The sequence below is a fragment of the Pelmatolapia mariae genome, linkage group LG5, assembly GCF_036321145.2.
Source record: "Pelmatolapia mariae isolate MD_Pm_ZW linkage group LG5, Pm_UMD_F_2, whole genome shotgun sequence".
NCBI classification, from domain to species: Eukaryota; Metazoa; Chordata; class Actinopteri; order Cichliformes; family Cichlidae; genus Pelmatolapia; species Pelmatolapia mariae.
The window spans coordinates 20,233,479-20,259,688 of record NC_086231.1 but is presented as its reverse complement, the minus strand read 5'-3'; the positions used below and the strand labels follow the sequence as shown (position 1 = coordinate 20,259,688).

Here is a 26,210-nt window from a genome sequence, read left to right as displayed (position 1 = left end):
GTCTGTGAGCATGAAAACTGATGTATCTGTGGTCTAAATATATCTTTTTATTATGCTGTTTTAAGCTTACAAATATAGTAAACACATATATTTGTGTAAACACTCAGACAATTTATTAGGTATAGCTTGCTAGTGCCGTACTGACCTCTCTTTTGTCTTCAGAGCTGCTTTAGTTCCTCATGGCACAGATTCATGAGTACAGGGAACTCAGTAACATGTTGACCAAACCAGTTTGAGATGATCTGAGTTTTGCGACATGGTGCATTATCCTGCTGGAAGCAGTGACTGGAAGATGAGTACACTGTGGTTATAAAAGTGTGAACATGGTCAGCAACAAAACTTAGGTAGGCTGCGTTAGTACTAAGGGACCCAAAGTGTGCCAAAAAATACCCACGTACACCATTATACCCCCACCAGACTGAACAATGATAAAAGCCAGGAGGGATCCATGCTTTCATGCTGTTAACTCTAAATCCTGACCCTACCATCCAAGTGTTGCAGCAGAAATTGAGGCTCATCATATGATCACAGAATTTGGTGAGCCTGTGTGAATTGTAACCTCAGTCTTCTGCTGTTGTAGCCCATCAGCTTGAAGGTTTGACATTTTGTGCATTCAAAGTTGCTCTTGTGCTCACCTTGGTTGTAATAAGCTGTTATTTGAGTTACCGTTGCAGTCTCATCATTCTCTTCCGACCTCTGGCATCAACATGAGATTTTATGTGGGTGAAAATCTCATCTTTGTTATTTGTCATTTTGATGGTCAGCAGGTCGTCTTAACCATGCCTACATGCCCAAATGCCCTGAGTTGTTGCATTGTGATTGACTGATTGGATATTTGTGTTAATAGGCTGTTAAATACATTGTACCTCATGAAGTGTCCCGTCAGTGTATGTGTTCGCCATTTATGGAGGTTTTCTAAATTGTAACTAATGGCTTAAGTAACAGCTTTGTATATGAGATATGCAATCTTTTCATAGTTTCCATCCTGTGTGTGCCCAGTTTTCTTGTATTTTAAGCAGAGGTGGCAAAAGTACTTAAATAGAAGTAAGAGTAAAAAGTTGTCAGAAAAATAAAAACTCAAGTAAAGTACATATATCTAAAAATTCTACTTGAGTACAGTAACAAAGTAGTACTCCGTTACTTCCCACCTCTGATCTTAAGGTAAACTCAAACTGTCCAGTATCTGCGCTTTGCCTGTTAGGAGTATTTCTAGATGTAAAGAAATGATCACTCAGCCTTTGGTAAGTAAAGCTTATAAACATCAAACATCACTAAATGTTTTGGATCAAATTTTCTGCATCAACAGTGCATCGCTGAGACCAATGTAAATCACAAAGCAGATGAAAAGAGAACGATTTTCCACTAACTGGCAACTAAATATCAACAACTAATGTTTAAATAGTAGATGACGTTTTTAGGTGAAACTTTATAGAGAAAATGTAGCAACAGCGGTGACGTGTAACCATGACACCGTCCTCCTCCTCCTCTGTGGCCCTCCCTGTTCACTTTACTTTGTCGTTGATAAAGGGGTCTTGTGAGACACTGCCCCCCTCCACACCCCCCAGCACCACCACCACTATAACACTTAGGAAAAATAGTCCAAGCCGTCAAGCAACCGCGTGAGCGCGCACTTTAACATTGGAGAGCGCGCTCCGGAGTCGCTCGCTTCCGCGGGCGCACAGAGGATCCTGAGAGCGCAGCAGCATCACTTGAGCAACGCAGGGTCCGACTCACAGGTGCTCCTCTGCCGTTGCTCTGCTCTTGAACTGGCACCTGCCGTTATATTTGCTCGGAAACTAAAAGTTCAGAGTCGATTGCTGGGAGAGAATTTTCTCAAACACACAGGGATTACCGCGGTTTACAGCTACATCAAGGTAAGAAAAAAATAATTCTGTTTGTTTAGTGCGTGTGATTAGAAGAAAAAACCAGTGTGATGCTAAAATAAAAAATAAAAAATATATATGATTTCAGTGGAGTCAATAAAACTGACCTAAAGGGAGCAGAACATACGAATGGCTGACAAATTAAAGGAAAACTGAAAGTCTTGGTAAGGTGTTGGGTCATGAGAACTGCTGCGGTGCACTTTAGCATTGATTCGTAGAGGAAGCATGGACACCACATTATCCAAAACACCTCTTTTGGTGTTTTGGATAATATGGTGGAGAGCACTGCCTTACAAATCTGTCCAGAGTCACCCATATCGGTTCATTTGTATTGAGATCTGGTGACTGTAAGGTCACATGGGTCAAATCATTTTCCTATCATCAAACCAGTCAGTGAGCCCTGTGGATGAGAGACATTTTCCTCCTAGAGGAGACCACTCCCATCAGGATTAAAGTGTGTAATCATTTAAATGTTCTTACAGAGGGATACAAGTGGACAAAAGCAATTTGCATCCACAGCAAAACAGACTCTCTTATGTTTAAGGGTCTTTTTTTCCTTTAATTTGCCACCTACATGGATGTCCATATGTGGTTTGTGTCTCTAGCTCAGCAGCAGGTCGTTTAAGCTTTAAGGATTCAGTCATTCAAGTAAAAAAAGAAATGTATTTCTTTCTGGCTTTAGTGACAAAGACGTGATTGAAGAGATCGACCAGACGAGTGACGGGAAGATACTGAAAAAGTGTGGCTACAGTATATGTGTGTAGGTGAAGTCAATATAGGCTTTAAGTTCCCCATTTCCATGGTCTGATGGGTTATTGGCTGGTTGAATGGAAAAGGAAAAGGAGGCAATTCAGGGACAGAGCTCTGTTTGCACCTCAATTATTTAATTTAAGTTTCAAAATTTAGCAGGCATGCATATATAATTACAGCATCCAGCCTGGAGAGGATACTTTAGCTACGTATGGTTGTTTGAGTCAACATAATAGTGGTGATAAATAAAAAGAAATGGACTGGTTAAACATGCAGAAATTGTCCATGAATTTAAAATAGGCTCAGTTTAAATAGCCACAATAATGATGTGCAAGATTTTTTTTAAAAAAAGACTCCTGCAGCACAGCGTCATTCTGTAGCTCGTAAAGTAAAACATTAACTCAATCAGACGCTGTCTCACAGGATGTGTGGTATGGACGTGGACCTGGACGACGGCGGTTCTGCTGAGGAGGAGAAAGAGGAAGAGTTCTGGATCGGAGAGGGCGTGAAGATGCTCCCCCCGCCTGTGGCTCACAGCGGGGGCAGCGCTTGGGGCAGCCGTAGGGGCAGGTGTGGCTGCGTGGCCTGTGGGGCGGCTCTCATCCTCTGGAACCTGTGCGTGGTCTTAGCCAGCGCTCTGCTCCTGGCTGTGGTCTTCTCTGTGGTGCTCCTGCCTGCAGGGCTGCTGCTGTATGCTGGTTTCCTCTGCCACTCCAGGGTAAGTTGTAAAAATCTGTAGCAGAGAGTGCCATTTATCACCACATGTTAGATTGCAAAGTCTTATCTGAGTTAGTCATGCCTGCAGATGAAATTTCAGAGAATACTTAGCAAAGGATGATAGAGACACAGGGCCAAAGGGTTAAAACTATAACGTTGGACACAGGATGCTGTTTAGTGGTGTTGGGAATCACAATGGGCCCTATCGGGCAGCACTTTAACAACGCAAGATAATGGAAATTTAGATAGCCAAGTTATGCACTGAATTTTTTATTTTTACACCCCTTCAACACAGATTATGTCCCCCAACAGTCCTTTTATATTGTAAGAGTTTCCTCTCTCTCTCTATCTTGCCAAGTAGACTGAGGGAACCATCTGTCACAATGCAAACACACACACACGCACATGCACACACACTAAACAAACTGGAACAACTGCTTCTGTATAACTTGTACACTGTCCTGATTTACTGGACACAGACGCAGGCACAGTAAACAGTCTGCCTTCTGTAACTGTATGTTTGGAAGAGTTCATTCATTTTCAAGGGGACTTGTTATGCTCATTTCCAGCTCCATGTTTCTATTCTCGGGCTCTATCAGACCTTGCATAATCCTTGTTTATCTGGTACAGGACATTAAGGCAGTCCCTCAGTCTATCCTCTGTCTAAAACAAGCTGTTTTAGCTCAATTTCTCCATGCTCTAAGCTGACTTTCTTCTGACCGGTCTAGCTCATGAACAAAAGGTTTTCACAGAGCTGGTAGCCTTAGATGACATCACACAGAGCCAAGAGTAGAAAAAACCCCAAGCTTCTGTTTCACGGGGATCAGTTGTTCATACGCTGACGTCTTTATTGGCCATGTTTAATATGAGTGTCCACAGCACTAACGGTACATATATGACAGACATTGAGGAGAGCCTTTATTTTAACATGTTTATAATTTGGAAGAAACATGCTTACGTGCAGAGATGCAATTACAACAGTTTCTGTAGCAAGTAGAATTTAGCAACTAAAGAGGTATTTCCCTTGAGAGACCTTTGAGTCAAAACAGACACCTGATAATTAATCTACAGTGGATTTATTAAGTCATGGCTCCAGATAAATGGTGACGTTGCTAGCATCAGACTTTTCCCGGTATGCCTTCCACAGGTTTAGGAGTGTTTATGGGAATGTTTGATTTTTCTTCCAGAAGTACATTTGTGATGTCGGACACAGTTGTTGGACGAGAAGGCCTGGCTCGCAGAGGTGTTCTGTCAGGCTGAGGTCAGGACTCTGTGCAGGCTAGTCAAGTTCTTCCACACTAAACTCGCTCATCCATGTCTTTCTGCACTGGTGCTCAGTCATGTTGGAACAGGAACTGGATATGAAATTGAACAAAATGTCTTGGATTGCTGAAGCTTTAAGAGTTCCTAAGGGGCCGACCCCAACTCCTAACAAAACAACCCCACACCATAATCCCTCCTCCACCAAACTTTACACTTGGCAAATACACTCAGACAAGTACTGTTCCCCATGGAACCAACAAACTCAGACTGACAGATGAAGAAATGTGATTTGTCACTCCAGAGGACACGTCTCCACTGCTCTAGAGTCCAGTGGCGGTGTGCTTTAAACCACTGCATCTGACAACGAGGCTTGGATGCAGCTGCTCCGCCATGGAAACCCATTTAATGAAGTTCTCTACACACTCTTCTTGAGCTGATCTGAAGGCCACATGAAGTTTGTAGGTCTCGGCACACTAAGCACCTCAGCATCCGCTGACCATGCTCTGTGATTTTACGTGATCTACCACTTCATAGCTGAGTTGCCGTCATTCCCAATCGCTTCCACTTTGTTATAGCAACACTAACAGCTGACTATGGAGTATTTAGTAGTGTGGAAACTTTATAGCTGGACTTGTTGCACAGGCGGCGTCTTATCACGGCACCACGCTGGAATTCACTGAGCTCCTGAGACCGACCCATTCTTTCACAAATGTTTGTAGAAGCAGACTGCATGCCTAGGTGCTTGATTTTACACACATGTGACCATAAAAGTGACTGTAACACCTAAATTTAATGATTTGGATGGATGAGTGAATACTTTTGGCAATATAGTGTATGTCTGGTGCCTCCACGTTTATAATGCAGACATAAGAGGCTAGTACTTATCTAAGTGAACAAATGTATTTGGTTAAAAATACATATTTTGTTTGTATTTATGAAGTGAAAAGAAGATAAAAACAGACCCTGCAAAACAAACGTTTCAGGCACACATTTACTTGTAAAGGCTTAGCGCTCCATTAGTGCTCAGGGCTTTAATTTACTTCCTGGTATTTGCAAAGCAGGTCAAGAATTACTAGGAGTTATCAGAGACTCTAACTCTTCAAACCCTGCAGTAACATCTGACAGCGCTTCTGAAGTAAAACTGACAGAGGAGCTGGAAATGACTACTACAAAGCAGCATAGAAACTTCTTTGAAGGCAGGCACAGAAGTCATGCCAACATTTTGAAAAGCAAGAAATCTTTCTGTCTGATGGACAAAAAGATAAACATGAGGGGCTGACACAGGCCTCGTGGTGCAGCTTCCACTGGGGAGGGTTGATGCGCACGCAGGGTTAGCATAGGAGAGTCAGCAGAAGAAAAACTGTAACCTGTAAAGCACCTAAAGAAACACAAACAAGTCTGAGTCATTTCAGAGTTAAAACTGAGGTTTTCAGGTTATGGAGAAAAAAACAGGAGATGCAGCTTTTGGAACAACTTGTTCAAACAGGCGAGTAAATATTCTGCTTCGAGGTTGTGCTGCACTAACACAAACAAGACATTTTGAGAGAAATATCACAAAATTCATCCTGCAGCCAATCAAGGAAGAAAAACCTAAGTGAAAAGAGGGTTACTTCTCCGAAAGGATAATGATCCAAAATGGAACAATGCACGACTTCATGAAACATCAGCTAAAGTGTTAAGAGTGGCCCTGGACTTCCATGGACCTGACCATCATTGAAAATCTCCGGGGAGATGTTCTGGGAGCATCCAGATTGAACCTAAAGTGATCTGCAAGAGGAGTGGGTGAAAATCCCTGCACAGAGAGCCTCTGTTACCTGGCTGTAATATTTGGCAAAGGAGGGTTATTAAGGAGCAAGGGTGTGCAAACCTTGCCACAGTCTATTATTTTGTCCTATTTCTTTTTAATTAAATAAAACAATTAAGCTAAAATAAGTGTTTAATAATAATCTGTTGCTGCAGGGTTGTGTGTACTTCTTTTCATTAAACAATCAACCAGATATTTGCCCAGGGCTGCCCAAATATTTGCATACAAGTCTAAGTCACAAATCATTTGCGAGAAGGAATCTGCACTGCCACTGAGTCTTCTTTAACTTCTCTGGAAGTTTAGGCAAGTAAGCCCATGCCATTTGTAAACAATAGGAGGATTATCTGTCATTAAGGTTGGCTCTGGAACCTGGAGAAGGCAAACAGTCAGCCCTCAGGCCACGTCTTCTTGGCAGCATTTTCTACATGTGTACCTCACACCTTCCCCTCAGAGGTGTTCAGACATATTCTCTGGGTTTGCACAGCAAAACAAACACGGTAACTTGAGTTTGAATGTTGGAGTTTGTCAGCATTTCTGACAGGTGCGAGTCTTTTTGTGTGAGATATACGAAAGGCAGGTAAATCATCAGTAAAGAGCAGTGGATCTGGGCATCGTACCAAGTCAGCCAGGAGAGAGCTACAGTTCGGTCCTTAGCTTACCCGACAGGTCATAAAATCAAAGCCCGGCTGAAGACCCTGGTTGTCTCAGTTAGGAGTGATTTGTGCACAGCCATGTAGGGCACTGCACACGAATTAAAAACATGCAACAAGGGGACACGGAACGAGAATATAATCACGATTAGGCCAGAGTGAATGTCAGAACAGGCCAAACAATTACAGACAATGTCAGTCAGACTTCTTCCTTTTGTGGCAGCAGAGCACGAAGCGAGGGAAGACAAGACAGTCTGATTTGGTGCCAGCACCAGCTGTGCACAGACACACTGTCAGCACGACAAGGAGGGAAATGTACTCAGTGAAAGCATCACTTTACACTTCGCAGAGGGGTGTGTGTGCTTGCAGGTTTGTATTAAACACCGTTGTTGCTAGGGTGCATTTAGAAAAAACAACTTTTAGCTTAGAATCAGAATCACTTGTGCAAAAGAAATAGAAACAACTCTAGTAAAATGAGTGTGACTCTTTACATTTAATATGTCTTAACATGCGATTTAGTCATGAAAGTGTCTCCGTTTGCATTTTTCTAACAGATTTGAGCATGAATAAAGTAAACACGTGTGAGACAAATATGTGATGTACACTCACTGGACACTTTATTTCAGCTTGCCAATACTGGGTTGGACCCCCTTTTGCCTGAATAATAATTATAATCATTGATGAATGTAATTCTTGGGGGTATCAAGTCAACAAGGTGCTGGAAATGTTCCTCAGATATTTTGCTCCATATTGACATGATAGCATCACACAGTTGCTGCAGATTTGTTGGCTGTATAACCATGATGTTAATCTCCCCACCACATCACAGAGGTGCCCTGTGCTTCTTTGCAAAACCTCTCAAGTTCCAATCAGGCTGGATGGGTGTCAGAGAATTTCAGATCTCTTGACTGAAGTTCAGTTGAGTTCAAACCTAGGCTGTGGCTGAGCCACTCCTTTGTTATCTTGGCCGTGTGCTTAGGATTGTTGTCCTGTTGGAAGATAAATTTTCACCCCATCCAAGGTCAAGAGCTCTCTGGAGCAGGTTATCATTAAGGATGTTCATCTTTCCGGCCACCCTGACTAGTTTCCCAGTTCGTGCTGCTGAAAAACATCCCCACAGCATGATGCTGTGACCACATGTTTCACTGTAGGGAGAGTATTGTTCAGGTGATGAGCGGTGCCTGGTTACCTCCAGACATGACACTTAGCATTCAGGCCAAAGATTTTAATGTTTGTTTCATCAGACCAGAAAATGTTATTTCTCATAGCCCGAGAGTCCTTCAGGTGTCTTTTGGCAACCTCCAGGTGGGCTGTCATGTGCCTTTTACTGAAGAGTGGCTGTGCCACACAGACCTGATTGGTGGAGTGCTGCAGAAATGGTTCTCCTTTCTCCACAGAGCAATGCTGGAACTCTGCCAGTGATCATCAGGTTCTTGATCACCGACTTTACTAAGGCCCTTCTGTCCTGATCACTGATAATGGCCAAGTTGCCAGCTCTAGGAAGAGTCTTGATAGTTCCAAACGTCTCTCATTTAGGCCTCCTCAGTGCTGCAGAATTTTTTCTGTACTCTTCCCCACACCCATGCCTTGATACAATCTTGTTTATAGGCCTACAGACCATTCCTTGAACTTCATGCCTTGGTTGGTGCTCTGACGCGCACTGTCAGCTATGGGACCTTATATAGGCAGGTGTGTGCCTTTCCAAATCATGTCCAATCAACTGACTTTACCTGTGAAAAGGTTGTGAATATTTATAAAAATGTACGTGTTATATTTTTATTTTTTATTTGTAGTACATTTTTCCAAGAATTTTTCATTTTGTGTTTGTGTGTCAAAATTTGAGGTGAAAAATGAATTGAATCCATTTTGAAGAAGGCTGTAACACAACAAAATGTGGAACAAATGAAGTGCTGTATGTTTTAAGAAGAAAAACAGTGACATTTACTTTCTTTTCAACTTGAAAAACCATTTAGTAAAAAGTGGTCATCAGATGTGTCTGAATTGTAAGCTCTTGTAACAATGTCACTGCGTCCTCACACAGGTGTGAGTTTCAGCTGCTAACTGTGCTTTTTTAGCTTTGTTTCTCTGCTTTTTGCAAGCTTCTGACTTTTACTATCTGACCACCTGCTGTCCTCCTCCTCCCTCTCCCCTCGCTTGCCCTCGCAGGTGACTGATAGCTCCGAGGTTTACTGACAGCACTGAGCACACTCTTATCTTGCAGAGAGAAAGAGCGAGGCAGGGAGAAACTCTGTCACACCCCACTGCCCACACAGTCCCACTACTGCACCCTCAGCACACATCCAAACACACCTCATATTTAATGAATACAAATCCTGCCTATTTGCTTTTTCACAGATGAGATGGAGCTCCTGCTGAAGCCAAAGTGCTCATCACATGTTTTGGAGCACCTCTGTCTCATCTACTCTCCCTCCTGTGTTTGCCCTTGCAGGTCCTTGATGCACCCTCTGCCATCTGCCATTATCTCGATGACAACAGCTGCTCTGCCCTCATCATCCTGGGCTTTGTGATGATGTCTCCGCTCGTGGTCGTGGCAGCGGCAGTTTTCTGCGGGCTGCTCCGAAAGTTTCGACTCCTGCTTTTCATTCAGCCAATCAAGCGCGCCTGGTACAGAGGGAGGTTGCTGGACTGGGCGGGCAGCATCCACGCCTGGGTTTGATCACAACAGAGAAGATGGTGCTGAGGGTCACAGTGATTGGAAAGATTGATTTGTGCAAGACGAACCTGAGGGTTACAGATGTTTTGCAAAAATAGAAACATCATTATAGTCAATAAGACAGTCATACAGCTAATACTTACTTTGTCAATGGTTGTAAAAACGTTTGACATTTTTAGAAATATTCGAGTCCTCTTTCCTCCTGTTAGTTTTGGTGAGAAGATCAATATCACCCTCATGTCTGTGTGGTGAAATTAAAGCTGCAAAGACCAGATAATTAACTTAGAATGGGATAAAGACTGAAAACTTAGATTCAGGGTGAAACCCAAAACACATACATTAATATAAACCATCTAAAAAGATATTCCAGAGCTTTAGAGGTGACAGTAGGAGGATTAAATTAGCCTTTCCAGCTAGATGTTGCTGGGATTTGTGCTTATCAAACAGCCATCTGCCTTCACCCTCCTCTTTGAGAGTGCAGTCACCTCTCACTGATCTCTCAGACAGAATACAAAAGTGTAGCTTCTAAAATGTCAAACTGTTCTTTCAAGACCAAGACCTGTGTTATTGTGTCATATATGTTTTTTTATTAATTTGGCAACTCGCGGCCCATTTTGGGTAATTTTGTGAATTGTTTTTTTGTTTTGTTTTTTTGAAATGACACTAGATGAGGGTTTGTTGGGTTTGTGTGGCTTTTACACAGAAACAGACCAGTTTTCTTAGATATGTAGTGCCATCTTACAAGAATCTTAAAGCAAAACACATTATGGGCTCATTATTTAAGTAAACCAGATGCATATTAGAACAGACGAGAAAAAAACATGCAAACTTCTTGGAGAGTGAAGGATACCTGCAGGGTATTCACGCAAGCTTTAACAGCTCCTTGTTGGTTTATTTTGAGGACACATCAAACACCAGTTTAACTATGATTTTGTACAAAAACTCATATTGTTGTGATTTTGTATTGCCTGTTTGCTAACTACATGGATGTGTTTAAATGTGAGACCTTCTCAGAAATGTGAATTTATTTGTGGTTGCACTTAAGAACTCTCTAAATAAGAAAAACAGTTTTTCCAAGCATGCGATTAAAGCCCCGTCCACACAGGGAACAATTTGTGCGTTTCACTCCCGGCTTTGTCTCTGACAGTTGGTCACTAGCGGACATTCCAGGTTGCCTAGGTTACCCTCTAATATACAGTGTTGTGCAAAAGTCTTGGCCCACCCTTCATTTCTTTATGTTTTGCTTCCAAAAAGCCAAACTTGATAGTAATTTTTAAAAAAGTTTTCTTGAACATCAGTTTTGTTGTTGTATTTTTGTTTTTTTCCCCACTCATTTTCAGTTGAATCTATAAAAATGCCAAAGATATCAAAGTTTGAAGGCATAAAATTGAATTTGACCTGACACAGGACCTGAGTGATGCATCTATTCCTTCAGTTGATCCATCTACTGTTCATTCAAGATAATTCATTCAAATCATCAGTATATAGAGACGAGGTCAGGAGAGAGGAACAACAGTGAGTGTCTGCAGCCATCTGTAAAACACAGTGGTCATGGTTTGGGGATGCATTTCAGCAAGTGGTGTTGGAACCATCAGAAAAGCATCAGATTTTTGAGTGATCCCAAACACACCTCTAATTCAGTAAAAGCAAACCTGGCTAGAAAAGCACGCAATGAAACACACTGAAGCAGTGTGGGATCATCTTCACAGAGAACAGAAGGTAGCCAACATCCAAAGAAGAGCTTTGAATGCCCTTCAAGAAGCCTGCAGAACTTTTCCTGAAGACTTCTTAAGGAAATTACAAGAAAACAAGAGAGTTCAGTTCAAATAGAATTGTACAAGCTCTATACACTGCATTTCCATGTTTGTTTGCACATGTTTCGATAAATTATTGCACCTATCTGCGATTTTCTCAGCAAAATAAAAAGAAACAATGGGTGGCTTGAGACTTTTCAAAAGTTCTGTAGCTGATATCTTTGTCATGTGTCAATCAACGGCATTCCTGCCTTCTCATTTGTAGGTGCTTCAATCGCTCACCTGCGATGGGGCTTTTAGGAGACCCTTAAAAACAAGGCGAATCTTGTGAAATGCATTAAAACTAGAATTACTCTCTTGCAGTTTTTGCAGAATATGATGTTGTCATTATTTTGACAACATCTAATAGGATTTTTTCCTATTAGACATTTTTGTAAGTTATGGCATAAAGTGTTTTTTGTGAGGTCACGAGGAACATAAAAGCTTTGATCTTGAGGATCATCCTTGAGTCGAAGCAAGTTTTTGTGCCAAAAATATGAAGCAGTTCCTTAATGATGTTCACAAGGAATCATAAACGCCCACCCAGTGGCATAAAAACTTTCAGAAAGACTTCCGTTTTGTCTGTTAGGTGACTTAAATTGACAGTAAAGTTTATTCCCAAGGAGTTTTACCCAATGTAGCATCATCAGCAGTCATACCTTGTGAATGTGGGGGCGATATGAAACATATTTCATTTTAATGCTTCTTTTAGATCACATTGTGCCATAAAGAAACACCCTTCATCGTGAACACAACTAAAGTCGACAGCATGACAAAGTAATTGCCTTTCAGTGGGATCAGACTGTTAAAGAGGGATTTGAATCATCACATCAGGAGCTCATTGTGTTGCCTCTTTGCTTTCCGGTCCTTTAAATTCACCAGTGACACGCTGCACACCCTTTTATCTGTGTCCTTGCTCCATAGCTAAGTGTTCAGACTTGTGGCTTTGCCTCTCAGAAGGAAGAAATAAATCATATTTAATGATGGGCAGTGATTATTCATCCTCTGCCACTTGTATCATGCTAAATTATATGTATTTTTTCGCTTATTTATTTGTGTGTTTTGTTTGTGTTTATTAATCTGAATGTGCTCTGTTAATCCTGCCAGATAAAGAGTGGATCGAAGTTAAGACCAGTGTTTTGGAGAACCGTGTAGGAAAAAGGTTGAAATAGTTTTTTTAATGTCACAGGGTTGTATACCACATCTGAAGCAAATTACTGGGAAAATTGCAGCAGCTAATTGAGGTTTATTTATTTTTTTGTTCAGTTTTCACTTTGGTGTTATCAACAAAACAGCATGTTCTGACCTTCCATCAATAAAAAAAGAGGACATCTCTTTGTCGGCATGTCTCTTTTGTGTTGTGACCTGTTTTTGAAGGTTGGAAAGCTTTGAAGATAGGGTAATAACATTTACTTCTCACTTTCTCTCAAGCACACAAGCACAGCACACACTTGGATACTAAGAGGACACTATCACACTCATTTCTGAGGAAAAAAAATATGATAAAGTCTGCGATAAAACTGGGACACTGGCTGGTCACATCTGTGCAGATCAACAGAGCAAATGAGCTAATTAAAGGAAAATGTTGCCTCTGATTATGTTTTCGTCCAGTCTGTTCTCATGATTTATGCTGCCCATTAATGCAGTTCAGCACTGTTCATATTGACAAATTAAAACTATCCTGCGGCCTGAAGTGCTGACATGTGTCTGCTTTTAGTAGGATGAATGTTTGTTTTTGCAAAAGCAATCTTCAGTATCTAAAGGATGTAATTTTGCTTGAATGAGTCAAAACAAAATAGTCTGGGCTAAGTCTGGAATCTTAAAACGTGTTTAGCCATGCCACATGGTTTTATCGCGGTGTTGTCTCACTGCTGGTTTACTCAGTAATACATTTTCACCAAAAACAATAAAAAAATGCCCTTGCAGGCAGACATTTGTAAAAGCACGGGTCCTTTTGAAAAGCTCACTGAATTCAAGTATTGCACTGTAACGGGATGCCACCATTGCAACAAGTCAGTTCACAAACTCTCTTCCCTCCTAGATATTCTTTACTCAATCAGTAAGTGGCATTAGTGCAAAGTGGAGGCATTCAGGAAGCACAGCAACTTAGCCATTAAATAGCAGACCACATAAAGTGACAGGCCATGTTCTCCGAGTACTTAGATGAATAGTGCATAAAAGTTGACAACCCTGTGGTGGGTTTTAAACCTCCTCTGGCATTAACATCAACATGAAAATTGTGCACTGGGAGCTTTATGGGTTGCCTCACATGGGTTTCCGTGGCTGAGCAGCTTCTAAATTTATTGAAGATATGCTGTTTAATGACAATAAAAACGATAATACTAAGGAGTAAACTTTGCAAGACAATGTGCACTAATATTACTGCAGAGCTCCTGTAGGTGTAATGTGTTGGTGACCCAGTAGTTTTCTCCAAATGCTGCAGGGGCTCATTTTCAGCCCACATTCACCCTTTTTTTCCAGTGGCACATTGTACTACCTAATGCTAGCTCAAAGGATGATCAATCACATACAAAAAAATTCAATTATGTAGACTAAAGAAGTAAAGAAAAGAAGTAATAGATCTGGGTACTTGACCACCTGTAGAAACAGCCATGATTCAATAATAGTTAAAAAAAAAAAAAAAAGAAAAAAAAAAGAGTGAAGTGTTCCTAAATTAACATACTACACTAAAATTGGACATGAAAATTCTGGTCCATATCACCACTGAGGGTAAATGTGTGCTATAGTAAAATTTCAGAGATTTGTGACGCTTTCATGACAAACAGAAACAAAAAAAGTTAGTCATTAGAATTGGGAAAGAACTCTGTTTCAGTAAAATAGGCTCAAGGTCTAAAACAGGTGAAAGGTTCTGAGTAGTCCCCCAGTGTGGCTAGGCAGTAAATCAAGCCGCAATCATCCAGTCCATAAATATTTGGACAGAGACAAGTTTTTGGTTCTTTATATCACCACAGTGAATTTTAAATGTAATAACTCTGAAGTGCAGACTTTCAGCTTTAATTCAGTGGGATGAACAAAAAGATTGCATACAAATGTGAGGAACTAAAGCATTTTAACAATCCCGTCATTTCAGTATTTGGACAAATTAAATAACTCAAAATAAAATGTTCATTTTTTATACTTGGTTGAAAACCCATGACTGGCAATGACAGCCTGAAGTCTTGAACTCATGGACTTACCCAAATGCAGGGTTTTCTACTTTTTAATGCTCTGTCAGGCCTTTACTGCAATTGCTGTTTGTTTGTGGCCATTTCTTTTTGAAGTTTAGCCTTCAACAAGAGATCAGGTGACTGACTCGGCCATTCAAGAATATTCCACTTCTTTGCTTTAATAAACTCCTGGGTTACTTTGGCTGTATGTTTTTGGGTCATTGTCCATCTGTATTATGAAACACCGCCATATCAATTTGACTGCATGTAGCTGGATTTGAGCAGACAGTATGTCTCTGAACACCTCAGAATTCATTCGCTGCTCCTCAGGAGCAGCGACATCTACCATAAGTCAATCTGTTGCACAATTTTCTGCCATTTTCTGCTGTTAAGTGCTTGGCAATTAGAAAAGATGTCCAATATAGGGAGGAAATTGTGGGAGGGTGGGGAGGAGATTGAGTTCTGAAAGCCAGAAGCCATGACAGAAAGGGCTCTGGTTTACTGCTAATAATAAAACAAAACAAAACATAATAATCAAGCTATTATTATATATTTGAAATCCTGATATCTCCTCTAGACAATGCTTCATATCCGATTTTCATCAGTGATTATTTTCCAAATGGAAATTTTGAAGGATTTATTTTAATAATTTTGAAGGACATTTATTTTAATATTCAATGCTGAACTGAGGCTGTGAATATTTCCATGTGTTAAGAGGAGATAATGGCATTGTTGTTTGTGTGAAAATGTGTATTTTTCGTTTCTTCACTTATTTATTTATTTAGTTTCAGTAGCACTGGTAGAGACAAAAATACAGGGAAAGTGCCATTAAACAGAAAAACAGGGGATGTGCAGTGCATGCTTCTATTGGTGTGCAAGACTTCACAGCTCCAAGTGTTACTCTACTAAATTTTACTAACCAAAGTGCTAATGTGAATGTCGTGGCAGGTTGTGGTCTTTTGACATGGCAAAGTTCCTGAGTGAAACAAGGAGTTAGAAATGGTAGGTTTTTATTGTTTAATCCTCTGTTTTTATGAAAAAGGACTTATGATGTGTGGAGGCAAAGTTTGACACCAGAGTTATGATAAGTTATTCACAATACGAACAAGAAATTTATTTATTTTTTTAATGAAAATGGTAAATTCATGAAAATCCTAACTCCAAGAATCTGTATTCTTTACAGTAGAGCATTTTTATTGTTTTGCACTTTCAAAGTATAATACTTAATCATGACTTAGAAATCCAAAAACTATGATGCAACATTATTTAGCTTTTTAGTAATTGTTGGGTCTTTAATGAATTCACAGATTCAGTTCACTTAGTTACATAAAAACACAACTGAACCTTGGTGAGGTGATAGAAGAAGTTAATTGTCTTGGTCCTGGGTTGTCGGTGCTCTGTTTTTGAGTTTTTGGACTTTCAAGTGTTTATATTTTTCTCATAGTTCTGGGTTTTAGTAGAGTGGTAGAGTTTAGTTCTTCTCTCAGTATTTCTTCTTCCACCTCTCGTGTCAGTTCCTCCCTGTGCCTACTTCACTCATGTGTCGACATTTCCCTGTTCAGTTCACTTCTCATTTACTGCTTTATTTTGATAATTATTTGTTCTTTGTGCCTTGCTTCAACTTTTATTTCCCTTGTCTTGTTATCTTATTTTGTTCAGCTGTGTCTCGTTTTCCCCACCTGTCTCACTCTCCTGATTGTTTTTCTGAGGGTATATATAGTGCTGTTATCCCCTTAGTCTTTGTCAGAGTCTGTTCTTGTGGTCAGTGTGGTACTTTGTGTATTCCAGCTGGCCCCCTACCCCAGTGTTTAAACTTCATGTCCCAGTAGTTTATAGTTTTTGGTTTTCCCGTTTGGACTATCTGCAATCAGCCTAAGAAAACAGCTCGCTTTTTCTTGTAATCAGTTTGCTTTCCACATCTGGATTTTTGGCTTCATTCGCACTCCATTCAGTCTGCCTACAGATTGTCACATTAACAGCAAAGACTTTAAAGCTTTATCTTCTGGGTGTGATAAATGCATGTAAAAAAAAAACACAGGCCTGTGGTTACAGTAGTCCCTAGCATAGATAATATCTTTATTTCAGCAGTGCAAAGCATAGACCTTTTTAATGGTTGAGATCACTTGTCCAACACAATGTCACCTGCGATTTTAAAAGAAAGTAGACTTTTGTGATGAATATATCTGTTTAGATGAGTTCTATTTTTAATCAGTCTGTTGGGCAGTTATTCAAAGAAGTCATAATGCCAAAGTTGGTGTATGTAAAGGGGCGTCCACACAGGAAGCCTGTGGATGTTAGTTGTGCATCTCTTTGTCACTGATCGCTAGGTAACCCTCTAATGCATTTAATACCCCATTATATGTAAATTAACAATATGACACCAGTCATTCGCCTCAGATTTGAGAAAAGTTTAACTCAGCCTGACCGCTTAAGATCGTAGTGAATGTTTCACCCACTGTTGTAGTCTGATTGCTTCGTGTGTGGACGCCACTTAAATTGTATGATGTTTAGTTATCTGGATTTGAAGAAACAAATTGTTTCTAATGTGAGCATATTTGTTATAACAGCATGGCACATGAAGTTAATGTGTCTATTTTTGGTCTCAAACAGCTCAGACCTCTGAGTAATAAACATGCCACAGGGACTTTTTTCCACAGGGAAGTATTGTTTTACTTAATAGCCAATCGGAGGGCAGCATGTTGACAGCACCAAGATGTCCTTTTTAAAGGTACTGATTGTCTGAGACAGTTGTTTACCTGGCTGGTTGTTTGCTGAATAGCAGACGCAATGCAAGAAGATAAAAAAAGGTAAGACCAGCATGTCCTCAGCTCCCTGTATCAGGCAGTCAGCCGTTCCCAGTCGTTCTTCTCAGACATCAATGGACAAACAACTAATCTGCTAAGCATTCTGCTTAATATTTGTACATTTACAAATCTTTGGGACTCAAGTGTTTGATCTGAAGTGGCCCCATTTAACCTCAGTTATTCTTCTGGATGTACATGGGTAGGTTCTAAACATTAATTTTTACTTCCCTGCTTCTCAGCAATAATCCTGCTGTTTTTATGAACATGCTGTTTGTACTGTAATTTAAATCCCATTCAGAGCAATGTCCTTGTGTTCTAAAGTGAATTACTGGAAAAAATCTGCTCGCTTTTCCACTTAGAGAGGAAATGGAAGAAGTCAGAAATGTTTGCTGACCTGATAAATGGAAATGTTCCATCTAACAACAAAACCCATTAAAAAACAGAAGAAATAAGGCGAGACGTTTTGCGTTGACTAAACGAAGGGTTGACTAAGGGTTTTAGAATTCAAATCTACTTGTTTGCTAAAGTTGGGAATACTTACATTTTAACACTGTCAACCCTTAAATGACTTGAATGCGTTCTTGAAGTAATTTTGGTAGTCTGACTTTCCAGACTGATAAACGTCACTGAATTAAACATGAAAACATTAAAAAGGGGTGTGGATCAAAGTTTGGATCCAAATGCAGACCCAATGGACAACTGTTTCTTTAGAAAAATAAAATCTTAATGGACAGAGTTTTACGAGGAGCGAGCGCCAGTGAGTTCACTAAAAGAGAGGAAAAGGTGGATTAATCCAGTGAATGTGAGCAGGGACGTTGAGGTGAGAATTTTCAGAATGATAAGAACTGAATTGCTTACTTGGAGAGACGGAGAACAGTGGCGGAGTCAGCCAGGTAAATGAGAGAGTGGAGAGTGGAGTGGAATAGCTAAGATGTCCAACCCTTTTCACAGGATTGTTGCGAGCAGGAGGAGAGGCAGGTAAGTGTCCAACAGGAAACATGGAGACTGAGCCAGCCAGCATTGGAAGACCAGCCGAGAGGCAGGTGAGTACCCAGTATTGGTACGACGAACAAGAACACTGAGCAGTATCATGGGAGATGATTTACCACCGTGAGGCAGCAGATGATCTGGCAAAGACTGGAAGCTAGAGTTGGTCTTTAAATGCTGTCTGGGAACACAGACATCTGCCCAGGAGGAAGGAACATGGACTCAGGGACAGGAATGGAAAAACATGACATTTTGTTTCTCTGCTGTTTCTTCAGATCTTTTAGCCGACTTCACACTGTGAGACAAGTTCTTTCAAAGGGTTGGGAAAGATCAGTTCTTAGGTTTAGGGTATTAGGTTTTTTATATTTGTATAATATTTGCAATATTTATATTTCTACAATATTGAAAATTGTTTGATCTTGAATGCAAATATGATGAATATCCAAAAATTCAAAGAAATCAGGAAAGGCTCAAACACTTTTTCACGCCAAAGTATAATTAGATACACATCCTGCACTGATGTGGATGTAAATGCCTTCCACTAAAAGCAAAGAACAGAGATACAGTGTGTTTCATTAGAGAAGTGTGGGCAGATTTTTAAACTCTGAACAGAGCCATGTTCGATGTTCCCACTGCTCTAAGCTCATTGACTCCTAGCTGTATCTCCACTGTTAAAAGGCATGAGTGGTTTGTTCCCCCATTGAAGTGAAAATCATTCCTTTAAAGATGCAAATTACTGACCTCAGTCGTCATGATGCAGACGTAACCGTCTTCCTGCACCCTGAATACACTTGCTATTATTGCCACATGAAAAGCCTCCGTAGCCCTTCTGTGCTGAAATCGAGGCTTCCTGAATTCAGTCCAGAGCAAACGAGCGCTGACAATTACACACTGTCAACACATTAATCTGCAAAAATTTCAAAAGCCTAAACACTGATCCTGGCTTCATCAAACACAGCAGGATTAGATGAGGCTGATGCTTTTGGCAGCAGTGAGTTTGTTTGTGACCCTCCTCCCTCTGCATCCTCTGGTCCTGCAATTTTCTTCTTCTACCTGCTCCCAAATAAGCCATCATTATCTCTATTTAAAAACGCAAAAATAAAAAACAGGCTTGTTTCCTGGGTGAAGCCACTGAAGGTTAAAATGTACTGCAAGTGGCTGCAGAACGAACACCGCGCTCTTTGCCTAATCTGTCTCTATGGCAGCAGTTTGTGTGTTTTAATGTCAGTGATATATATGGGTGTGTATGCTTTTCTACTTATAATGTGCATGCAGTCCAATATGTTTGTTTTGGACCTGCACCCAGCTCTGTGCCTCTGTTGTGGGCACGAATGGCCAAGCAAATAACTACTTTGCGAGTACACAGATGTTCACGGCCACAAATGAGCAAACAATTTCAGATTCCTCATTTTCTCTGCACATCCTGTGGTGGCCAACTGCTGCTGATAAAGCACAGGAACACAGAGGAATAATTGCCAACAGGCAGTGAGGCGTGGCGCTCACAGCATGCTGTCAGAGGAGACTACACATCCAAGACAGGACGAGGGTGTGGAGAGGTGATGGCTTTTATTTGGCACAATGAGCCTTTTCTCACATGAGGGTTATTTATACACACTAATCCAACTATCTGCTACTTTATAGATGGGATGAACAGTCTGAAGACCTCTGGAGGAAAAGTGGGAGGTGGTGTCAAGAGCTGGGGTGGCAGCATTGAAGCCAAACTTGTGAGCCAGCTGCTACCACCAACCAGGACCTGAGTCAGTGCTCAGCCATCCAGAAAGAAGCAGGGCTTCAAGCAGCACATCTAGTTAACAGCAGAAAGATAGCGGCGTGTATGGACATGTGCAGCGGCACAGCACTCCTAACTACTGTGCATCTTTTTGTGTTTTTCTGGTAATAAAATGGTTTTAATTCAAAGATTGAATAGAATCTGATGCGCGAATGTCAAGGGGAAGATTATTCCATAATTTGGGTGCAGCAATGGCAAAGGCACGGTCTCCTCTGGTCTTCAGCCGAGACCTAGGTTGCACTAAGAGCAGTTGACCTGATGATCTTAGTACTCTCCTAGGGCTATACAGACAGAGGACATCAGCTAAGTAATCAGGTGCCATATTATTTAAGATTTTATAAGTAAACAATAAGATTTTAAAATTGATTCGATATTTGATAGGAAGCCAATGTAAGTTGGCTAGAACAGGGGTAACAGTATTACTAGCAGCCTGTCGCAAAAGCACATTCATTCCTTTTCTTTAACAAAATCTAAGATAACCAAAGATTGGTTTGAGAGGGATAAAATAGTATTTTGCATTCCCAGTCAGTGCTCCCAGACTGGGAATGCAAAAAAAACACAAATAAACCACAAATAAACCCAGACTGCTGGTTTATTTGTGGTTCCTACAGTTTTCAAAAGTAGAATGGGAGGCAAAATCAGCTCCCAGTTGGAATTTCGAGATAGACACACTCTCTACTTTTAAGATTAGGCTTAAAACTTGCCTGTTTGATGAAGCTTGTAGTTTGGGCTGGATCAGGTAATCCTGAACCCTGCTTTGGCTACAATCCAATAGGCATAAACTTCTGGGGGCTTCCCATGATGCAGTGAGAATCTCTTTTTTACTCACATCTTTTCATTCTTGTGTCACATACTCTGTTGGGGCAGGGATAGCTCAGTAGGTAAAGCGGTTGCCCCATGATCGGAAGGTCAGGGGTTCGAATCCCCTCAATGGCTACCCTGAGGTACCCCTGAGCAAGGTACCGTCCCCACACACTGCTCCCCGGGCGCCGCACTGGTGGCTGCCCACTGCTTCACTGAGTGAATGGGTTAAATGCAGAGAAGAATTTCCCCACGGGGATCAATAAAGTATACATTATTATTATTATTATTTAATCATTAGTAATAAACTCTGGCTTTCTCTTGCCTGTAGTTTATCTCCAGTTGTGTCTGACCCTGCTCTCTTCTCTTTCCCATCACCCATAGCCAGTCACGGCTGCCTCTCTCTGAACCTGCTGTTCAAAGGAATGTTTTTGTGTTCCCAGTGTCCTATGACCACCTATGAGCAAGCCAAGTCTTTGAACGTAACCAGTTGTTTGCACTTTGTTGCAAACCAAGGTGTCTCTTGATTACAGACTTTGACAGCGATACACCAACCTCTTTCCCAAAAGTTGATTCTGTTCATCTGGACGTAGCATTTTCCAGATGAACAGAATTAACTTTTGGGGGATATCCTTACCTGGATGACTGCGCATGCATCAAGACACCTACCTCCTTGCTTTTTCATTTTTCTAGATGTTATTGAGAATTTTCCTTAACTATGGGAATAGTTCTGTCATCATCCACTTCAGATGTTGTCTGTGGCCTTTAAGGCCTTTTGGTGGTGCTGAGCTGGCCAGTTCATTCATTTGCTATCCAATTGTTGACTTGGCCACTTGTAAAGATTCTGCTGTCTCTCTAACAAGATTATGTGTTCTTTTCTGCTTTCACTTTTACCATTTATCTGGACCTCATATCGAGAGTTCCAATGAAATACTTTAATTGTGATTTGTTCATTACTTGTTATCAACTCCAGATTTTTCTTCTGTTGTCATGAAATAATGAAGTAACAGGCCTCACCTGCCATGAAGCTGCTTGTTCGTTACTTCTCAAACCACTTGGATTTTAAAACACACCATGTTGGAGCGCATAAGCAAAATGAAAAGAACAGTCGACATTTTATTCTAGCCCTCTGTGTATATAAACTGATCCTTACAGATGCTGGAGTCTAACACCTGAAAGATTATGCTGTCAGAGTCAGTTATATCTCCTCCAGGGTTCCCAATCATGGCTGGTGGTCTGATTTCTCTTCCTGTGTGATCTTTAGCAGAGCGCTTGTAAAATGCAAAAGGTTTTCTTCCAGCGCTTTATGATGATGGAGTCGTGTCTTCCATTTTTAGGTTTACTCTGGTAATCAGGGCTAATCAAGCTCACTGCTTATTCACAAATCACAGGCAATCACCAGAACATTCACAGGGATGCCTGGTGTGACATTCCTCATCTTTTCCATAGAAGCTTTGTCTAGCTTTGTGAGGTTCAAAATGTCAGCAGCAGAACTGTGATTTAAAAAAGAAGAAATAATGTTTTAAATATGTTGTCTTCAGAAACATTACATCTGGCGGTAAAAGAAAAAAAAGCCCACAGAAACAGATGTGGTTTTCTGCCATCCTCATGATTTTTGCCTCATTGGTTTTCACTCTTGTTCTCTTTCTCTGCTGCTGTTTGAAGCACTCTTGTGAAAATGAACCTGTCCTATGAGCCATTTACATCAGGCTCTCAATCCATTTTTCACTTTTTTACTCTCTCGCGCACTCAGCCTCACACTCATGCAACAGAAATTACACTTCTCTCAGTATTTACCATCCCATCTACCATCTGTAAAATCACTCTTTGTATTCCTCTCTGTCCTGAGCAGGCACTTTTATTTATTTCTGATAACTACTTGGAAAAAATATTCTTTTTCTTCTCCATTTACCATCGTCTTGTGCAAAAAATTGCCCTTTTTACTCACCATCTCAGTTTTAGGTTAGTGAGTAAATCTTTAGGAAATTGCACACACATAATTATACAAAATCATTAAAAAGTATGTTTTAACCTCATCTTTTTAATACTTACCATCAGGTATAGCTATATCATTTTTATTTGTGAAGTACTTTAGAGAATGGCCAAATAGCTATAAAACTATGGCTTCTTTGCTGATGTTTTATTGTAGTGAAATTCAGAAAATAACAATGTTCTGGATTTTTGAAATCTAGTGGAAAAAAAGTCAAAATCATTAACCTGCAACCAATAGTAATTTTAGCCATTTTTTCAAGTTAACACAAGTGAGTGAGTACACTTGTGTAACTGCTAAATGGAGAGAAAATGTGTGATTCCATATTTAAACACACTTAAACACACACTTTACTTTTTCCACTTATATAAAGCCGCCAGATTAATTGGTTAGAATGTATGTTTTTAAAACCACTGCTGTCAGTCTGCATTTTATGTTGCGGCTTATGAGCCAGACTGTAATGAACAATATGTTTTCTATTTGATTTAAAATGTCGTTCAGAAAGAGAAATATGAAGCGTGAAATGTGAAGCCTACCAAAGTGTATGTAATCTTTCACTTTTTTAATCAAAAGTATAAAACAGAAGCTGATTTACCAAACAGTAAAAGAACTGCAACTTACTATAATACATGAAATCTCAGACTGTCTGTGAATTACTCCTAGATGATGAGAAGTTGAGCAACCAAGCTTGGCACACAGGTGCATCTTAGGTCCCTGTAGATTCTTATCTATATCAGATATTCTGGCATTATTATGTTGCTTGGCAACCACTGAGCAATAGGCTACAACAGCAGCAGCATTTATGCACTTGGAGCAATTTGGAAAGCACCCTGTTTGTTCCCTGATAATAACGTCTCATGTCCACAAAAGCTGAATTATACATCATATATGTTGCTCATTATGCCACTATGTTGCCGAGCAACCACCTAGCAATGGACTACAATGAAACATTTTTATAAATTATGCAGTTATAACGGCTCATAAAAGCTTTCATGACAGTACCATCTAATTTATATCAACAAAAGTTGAATTGTGCACAATACATTATGACACCATCACATTGCCTGGCAACCTGTGTTGACCTGTTTTTAGGCTTCATGGAGTACACCCTATGAAAGGATACCAAGGTTGTTGTTTTTTTCCAGTAACAACAGTAACATTTCATTTATTTGCACAAAAGTTAAATTAGGCCTTTACATCATAAACTAAGCACATAAAGTGAGGAAATTTTCTGAGTATTTCTTTGTTGTAACAATGCTTCTTTACAATAAGTCTTATAGTGGAAAGTCTGTTCATTTTTTTTTCTTAAATGGTGCCATATTTATAAGGAAAATGCATTTGTGGGTCGACCAGCAGAGCTGAGTATGTGGATTGCACATGAAAAACTTGTCAAATCTTCACTGCCAATACCAAAAAGCTTATTCTGCTTTTGATGCTTCTTTTTAGCTTCTGGTAACACAGGTGCTAACATCTGATTGGCGCTTGATTTGCAGCACCTGAGAGCTTGCACTCTTCTTTCCCAATTTTGTTACTTTTTGTGCTATGTTTATATTATAACATCACTTTGACTAGCACCCATCTAGCAACAGGCTAAAATCAGGCATTATAAGCGATTATCAATCTGTAAGAGCTTACTAATGGACAGCATTGGGTCACTTTGATTTCACAGCCAACAGCCCAAAAAGGCAGAACAGTACTGTAGTATGGGCATATCCATGTACTATAAATTAATTACATAGGTTAGTTGCAAGTTAAATATAGAGACATGCCTGCTATTGTTTGCAACGTCTGTATGAAATCAAACAAATGAAAAGTCAGAAAATGTAGTTTTTCACATGTAAGTAGAAGGAAGACATGGTGGCCTCTGAGGTATGTAAATATCTATGATTATATCTATGAGTGAGATGTAAGAGGGTTGGCATGTGTTTGGATATAGCTCAAAGGGGTGCTTTGTTCTGTTCATGTACAGCATCAGAGTTTAAATAGGTTTATGCTCTTAAGGCACTGGTATGTCTACCCAAAGCTCCCATTGTGAGGTGGGAATTGTTCAGGTTGGGTGCAAAAATGTCTGCATCTTTCTGAAATTGACAGTTCAACAAAGAGGTAGATTTGGAGTGACAATTACTGCAGTCAGCTTTTGTGTATGCAGCCAAGTATGGCTTTACGACTGCCTTCCAGCGGAGGACTTCTTAAAACATGTTATCCTCATGTTATCCCAGTTCAGAACAGCTGTAAACATTTTTCCCTCTTGGATGATCAAACAGGGTGTCCTACAACCCATATAAATGTCTGCAGGCTTTTAATTTACTGCCTTTTCCTGGATTTTGAAGTATGCTCATCTTTCCAGACAGCTGCCATTCTGCTCTGTCCCCCCCCCCCCCCCCCCCCCCCCCCCAAATGAACACAACTGCTTCTTCTCTCATTACCCCCCACAGGAGAGAGCAGCACATATTATCTTTCCCCTCTCCTCCACCTTCTCATTACTCTCCTCAGTTCATGGCTTGGTACTTTGGGTCTTTACTGAGTGCTGCTGTTCTCCCTCGGCCTCTTCCTATTTTCAGAAAATTAAAATCCATTTTCCTTTGTTCCGCTCTTGCCTCATTATAGCTTATTCCTCATCCCCTGTGGCTGGAATCAACACAGGCTTTTCATGAACACTAATTTCATCCTCTGCAGGAGACCTGCAGCAGGCAAGAGGGGATTACACTGCACCTCATGGGGCCACTCAGGCCATATCACACAAATCACAGAGGTGGGGAATCATCTCTGTGCAGTGTAATAAAAAACAGGGAGATTTGTGTGTATTCACTGAATGATAGCGGTGGACTGCACCTGTAGGTGATTATTTCACTCAGTTATGCATTAATTAGATATGTGAAGTAATTTTGAACCCTTTAATTATTCAGAATAAAACATTTTTTAATTCCTTCAACGGGCCAAAATGATAAATGGGATTTCCTGCATTAGGATCCATGATGCTCATTTAGATAAGTGATGTCTTCAAATCTGCCTAATGATTCTTAATATTGATGACCACAAAAAGCAGGAGGTGTTGTCCGATCAGCCAGTAATATAACACAACCTGAGTGTCCATATCAATTAGGCCACAGCAGATCAGATTAATCTCCATTTTAATTA

At 40.4% G+C, this 26,210-nt stretch overlaps 1 protein-coding gene across 2 annotated transcripts; it reads left to right on the top strand.

Annotated features, from left to right (window-relative positions):
• Positions 1–1,667: 1,667 nt before the first annotated feature.
• On the top strand, positions 1,668–13,179 carry LOC134627745 (transmembrane protein 88). 2 transcript variants are annotated; one of them, XM_063474105.1, is made up of 4 exons: positions 1,668–1,874; positions 3,057–3,351; positions 4,538–4,611; positions 9,517–9,613. In XM_063474105.1, the coding sequence occupies exons 2-4, from the start codon at positions 3,058–3,060 to the stop codon at positions 9,593–9,595; spliced, it is 447 nt and encodes a 148-aa protein (XP_063330175.1). In that variant the 5' UTR covers positions 1,668–1,874; position 3,057; the 3' UTR covers positions 9,596–9,613. The 2 variants fall into 2 exon arrangements, with proteins under 2 accessions (XP_063330175.1, XP_063330174.1); XM_063474104.1 differs by lacking the exon at positions 4,538–4,611 and having other exon boundaries at positions 1,670–1,874; positions 9,517–13,179.
• The last annotated feature ends 13,031 nt before the right edge of the window (positions 13,180–26,210 follow it).